Genomic DNA, 6000 nt, shown 5'->3' with positions numbered 1-6000 from the left:
TAATCTGATTAGTTTTAAGCATGAACAGGTTACAGACAGACTTTCTTTCGATTACTTTTTCATGCTTAAGACTTTCGCTTTTTAATATCAGGAGATGACCCAGGTAAGGGCCGACGGACTTTGCAATTTGAATTTATTTAACAGGAGCTTAAGAGCTACTTTTACTTAACTATGAGATGAATTAAATGGTGACAACAACAAACATTTCCTTACTGGTTATATAAATTGATAAGTTACTTTTTTTAACAAAAATCTATTTTTGCTTATAAATATTAAAAATAACCATGTTTTCTGACAAAAATATGTTTTCAGCTCGTGGTCTCTTCTGGATGTTAATTTTATTTCCTCAAAACCCCACTAATGGGGCAAGTCGATGGGAATTAGGGGAAACTCCCCTTTACCAATCTCATAGAAGCTTCCAGAACCCTTCTCGCTGGTTCTATGGCCACACAGTGAGTCACTAGCTGTGAAAGTGCGGGGCTCTGACGTCACCGGAGGCTGTTGGCCAACAGCGTGGGCTGAATTGGATCTTATAACCTTATATTAAATTGAAAGAGGATATTGAATTGTTTTCGAAAAAATAAAAGGATTATTACGCTATTCACAAACATTACTATGAGGTATCACAGTGTGCGTGGACGCACAGGGTCACACACGAACCAATATAGCTCTATTCAACGCTGTGCGTTCGAAATCGTTTGTGAATTGGTCGAAAATAGAAGTGAGTGACTACTTAATGGCCGGTTTTCTATTTAAAATTGATTATACAAAATTCTATCATCCTAATCCAAATTCGTCCGTCTACTGTAAAATTTCAATATTATGTTTTTGGTCTTTTCGAAGTTTTTACATTATTAATATTGACAGGTTGAAAGACGGAGTTGGATTGGGATTGAATTATTAGCAAATAGCAACCTAGCCTGAGATGTGAAAGAACAAATCAAATTCAAATTTAAATTGATTTTTGACTAAGTAAAGGTCTACACTAGAAAAGATCAGGCTAGGATCTTGGGAATCAAACCAAGGGAGCACGAGAGATTTCAATTCTTTAGCTTACCAATTCCCGGAGACTGAACTTTTTTGATTCTATAAAAACTTATTAAACTTAGGAATTAGAACTTAGAAATTTAAGTACATTATATACCTACCACAGATAAGTACCTACTTCTTTACCAAAACACATTACTTAAGGAACTACATAATGTAGGTAGAATATTGCATCATACAGTAGTTTCTGGTTAATTTGTAAGCTAAGTTTGTACGTAGGTAGGTATAAAAACTGCGGTAACAAAATACCTAAATCCTTACACTGTTTATTTGTGGTCTATTTTTGTGATGTCCATTGTAATAAATTTTTATTTTTTTCTCTCTTGCATAAAATATTTTACTCAGCGCCATCTAATAGCTAGTCCTAAATTATTAGTTTGCATAAAAAGGCAAATCTTGTGCTAGACAAACATCCTCTAGCATAGCAAAATGCTTACTTGTCGTGTTTATTATGAAATAAAAATAAATATATTTCCCCTTCGCATGTGATATTAATCTTGATAAAATCAACACTCATTACTAAACACCATGTTCATTAATATTTACGCAATTCATTATTTTCCTTGCGGCTCGAGATCTTGATAAAGGAATTGCTTGTTTTACAAGACTAATTAGACTTATTTCATAACACCATGTATGTAATTAACTATTTTGAGGTAAGTAATTACTTACGAGGCTTTATTAATCTAAGCTTACGAGGTATTTTTGTAGGCCCTTCTATTCTCGCTAAAATAATGTATATTTTCAGTGACTCATTGATTTATAACGATTTTGTCAGAAACTTATGCAATTACCTACATACTTATTATAACTAAATAAGCTACATTTTTTGGTAATTAGTCAAAATAACTTGAACAGAAAGTTTTATAGTTAGCTGTCAAAATATAAGATTAAAATTTGCCGCCATGTAGTGGCTAGTGCAGTACCGCCAACATCACAAACTGACATTTAAAGCAACCATTTCAAGAATTTGTGTCATCGGGCTTTTTGCGCTTAAAACGGAGACTTTTCGTTTTCACTGGCTTATACATTAGATACGTTCAGAAATTTTTAAAAATATGTCTGTATTTTTTCAGAGTAAGGGGCTGCCCGCAGACAGGGTCACCTTGACTAACATTGAAAAGTAACTTCAAATTCAAATTCAAAATTTTTATTGCATAATAACTTGGTTATACCTATTTGCGTTTGCATTTAGAGAAAAAAGTGGAATATATTGGATTAATATAGATTTTTCTCTAATAAACGGGCATATTTTTAAATTGTATTTTTTTTATACTATCCGTGCGAAGCGAAGCAGGGGCAAACTATGGGTATCTGTTAGTTGTTTAAAAACCTCATGGAAGTCTTTTATTGTCTTTTGTTTATATGTATTTACATTTTTCATTTTTGTTCAATCAAGGTCGCTTTGCGTTTTCGTAGCACTCGAACTTCGTTACGAACACAATGTGAAAACTTCTTATTTAGTGTGAATGACATTTTATTTAAGGCATAATGCCCTAAAAACTTCTTCTTCCTCTTCTTATTATCCCAAAGATCACCAAGGTCACGTCCTAAGCTCTACCGGTGTAATCGGTCTTCAAAAAAACACAGTGTGAGATTAATGTGAATTTCCGAACGTAAACTAAACTTCGTTTCTCAATGTTGGCACTCTAGCGATTGCTCAACGAGTGGTGAATTTGTCATACGATTAATTTTAGATAAAAACTTACTTTATTTCAGTGCGTGATAATAGTTTACAGTAAATAACTGTTCAATTAAAACAGTTTCACTGTGAACTGTGTGTGTGGTGTGTGAATTTTCTGTGAACTATCGAGGTGTTTTTGTACCATCAAGAATGGATAATTTTCAAAAAACTCCCAAAACAACGCCGATCACGGACGATTACCATATCTCCAACACAGTCCTCGGCCTTGGGATCAATGGAAAGGTATGTAACAATGGCTAGATTTTATGTAAATGGCAAAAAACAGCAAAATACATGTATGGAACTTATTTGTTTACTTCATGACGTAAACGTACAAATTTAGCTTCAGGAGATGCGTTTTTTATCTCCCGTAAAGAATAGCACGTCTATTGTATTGAAGTTGTACCATTGACAAACTTAAAAGTTTGAAATTTACAAAAAAATTGTAACTTAAAATAAAAACCAAACATTGTTAGAGAACTAATTTTAAATGTAACACCTACATACAAAGAAGTAACTACGCAAATTATTATTGAAACATTGTCTACCAAGTAGGTACTTTTATTAAAATAAAAATGAGACACAAATCTCTTGTAAAATTTTAACCTTGTAAGTCTAGTTAAAATCTATTTAAAGGTTTGTAAAAAACATGTTAAAACTTAAAACTATAATTTGCCCTTTGACTCACAGTTCTCAAATATTATTTATGTAAAAAGTTAAAAATGTATTGTTATAAATTCTATGTATTCTTAAAAACAGGATTCCAACTAGAAACCTGTTTCAACCTATTGTTTGATTTTTAATATCTGTTTAGTTGCTTGAAACGAGTTTAAAATGTAGGTAAATAACATTTTTGACGAAAATAGTAATTTACAAAACGCACAATAGTCATCATTCTTGTCTATATACAAATTCACAATAGTGAATATCTAATAATATAATTTGAAAAAAATCTTATGGCCTAAAGTGGGACTTGAATCCACAACCCTTTGCTTGCCAACTCACTAGGACAAGATGCTTAACGCTTGAAAATTCTTAATAAAGTATTCCTTTACTACATTTAAAAACTAATTGTTCTTAAAAGCATTTGGATTTTGTTTTCAACCTTATATTAGTTAAGTAGTAACTAATAAAATTTGCTGTCTCATTCTTACTATAAGTTACTTCACATCTCCTGTTTACGATTTCACTTCATAACTTAACCGTTAAACAATTCCTCTTCCCACGTCCAATAACAATGACATTTCGATCGATGTTTATACTGTTATCTGTGCATTTTCCACGTCATTCTTCGTATTGACAATCTTGATGTGATGTTCAAATAAGTTAATAGTATTGCCATGTAACATGATCTTCTTATTCCATGTACAGTGGGCCACAGTTTCAGCTACCCATTACCGTTTTTTCTCTCGCTTTCATCAAATGGCGATTCTTTGCGATAGAACGAGATGACATAACTGGAAATCTGTAGCTGGAAGTGTGGCTCATAGTACCTAAAAAAACTGACAATACAAAATTGAGTCGGCGTAACTTAAAACGGTCTTATTTAAGGGTCATTCCATGACAAATGTTACCGAGGGTGAAAAACTAAATATGTTCTTTTCGCATTAAATCTGATGAATTTGGAAAGTAAACATTCCAAATTATAATGTGCAACAAAAAAAAATCTGCAAGAAACAAGTAATTTTTAAGTTATTAGTCTTCAAAGTCTATACTTAAGTCAACTGTCTGAATGATCATTTTCTCTCTAATTATTGGTAATACGATTTAAAAAAAAACTATCAATCTGTGAAACGTTTTGCCACTATATGATTTGAGGGTATTTATCATAGTATTGGTAGGTAGCGCCATAGTCCCAAAAAAATTGATAATCATCAAGTTCTAAGTGTGTTTTCTTGTTACTTCGGCGATGTAACACCCGAAACAAAAAAACAGGCATTTGTTTTATTATTGTACCTTACACATGGATTAGGATAACAATATTTGGTAAAAGTAAGGTCATGGTAGTAATGATTTCAAATACTAACTAATACCTGAGCATGATACTAATTTAGTATGTTTCTTTCTTGATTAAAAACTGTAACACCCGAAACGTTTCGGGTATTACATTTTTATTTATACGTCGATAATGTGTGTATATTGCTTGGAGAAGTCAAAAAGTATTACTGTGAGGGTGCTTCGACCTCCCACTAGCTCTGGCGTCGGAAAAGGAGTCATATTTCTCTATTTAAGACATTTTTTGAAATGTCGACTTACCACTAAAATTAAGATATTGCTAAAAAGTCTCGATGTTTGACATTTCCATTAAATATCGTAATTAGAAATTAAAGTAATGCTATCTCAAGCCAAAAACAATAGAAAAAGCTATATTCTGAGGAAAAATTAAACTTGAACTTTGTATATTTTTTAAGAAAAGCTGCTTGGTAATTTCAAACCAGAATTCGCTCTATTTGTGTTTATTTGTTGTACTCCTTATTTTGTAGTACCTAGAGACTAATAAAACACCGATTTTATCAATAAAACGAGTTGCATTTTCGTACTCGTAACACCCGAAACAGAACCATTGTAACACCCGAAACAAAGAAAAAAATTATAAAAAAATAGTAAAACGTTTTATGTAACAGTGATTGTATGTTACATGGTTTGTAAATTTCATACTTTAGAAGTCCTGTAAGTTTTAGGTATGGTTCCTTAAGAAAATTCGCTAAATTTCGAGTAAATGCAGCAACAGTCAGAACATAGAGGCAAAATCTCGTAACGCCCGAAACGCACACTTTTCGACTCATATTTTCGTTATCCTACATTCTAAGCTGTACAAATTTTATTATTTAGATAAAGCAACTAAAAACGGACAGATTAAGGCACTAATATTATTAAAATACTATTTCAAAATACAAGAAATTGTTGAATATGTGTGTACGAACGTAACACCCGAAACGATGGAATGACCCTTAACTTAGTAGCTATCTGTTCCAGACAACATTAGCAAACAGCTGTTTGAGATAACTAGTTACCTTTCAGCCAAATGACGCCCATTGCTGGACAAAGGACTCCCCCTAGGATTTCCACAGCGACCAGTCCTGTACTGTCCGTTACCTACCTAGTACAATAGTAATATGCTTCATAACAATAAATAAAATTAAATGCATTTAGGATTGCTTTAATGGCTATTGTCAAACGTTTGATGGCACACAAAGTAATAAACCAAGAAAATAATTGCTGATTTCATCAAAAAATAATCAATGAAATTAGAAATCTAATAATAGAGT

The 6000-nt window shown here is 32.2% G+C and overlaps 1 protein-coding gene across 1 annotated transcript in view; it reads left to right on the top strand.

Annotated features, from left to right (window-relative positions):
* The first annotated feature begins 2742 nt into the window (after positions 1-2742).
* LOC135085704 (MAP kinase-activated protein kinase 2) overlaps positions 2743-6000 on the top strand; it is a 43915-nt gene continuing 40657 nt past the window's right edge. The window contains exon 1 of the mRNA XM_063980518.1: positions 2743-2974. Coding sequence (XP_063836588.1) covers positions 2882-2974 — 93 coding nt within the window. The 5' untranslated portion in view covers positions 2743-2881. The remainder of the gene's footprint in view (positions 2975-6000) is intronic.

The sequence above is a fragment of the Ostrinia nubilalis genome, chromosome 29, assembly GCF_963855985.1.
Source record: "Ostrinia nubilalis chromosome 29, ilOstNubi1.1, whole genome shotgun sequence".
In the NCBI taxonomy this organism is placed as follows: domain Eukaryota; kingdom Metazoa; phylum Arthropoda; class Insecta; order Lepidoptera; family Crambidae; genus Ostrinia; species Ostrinia nubilalis.
This window is presented reverse-complemented; position numbering and strand designations above follow the sequence as displayed.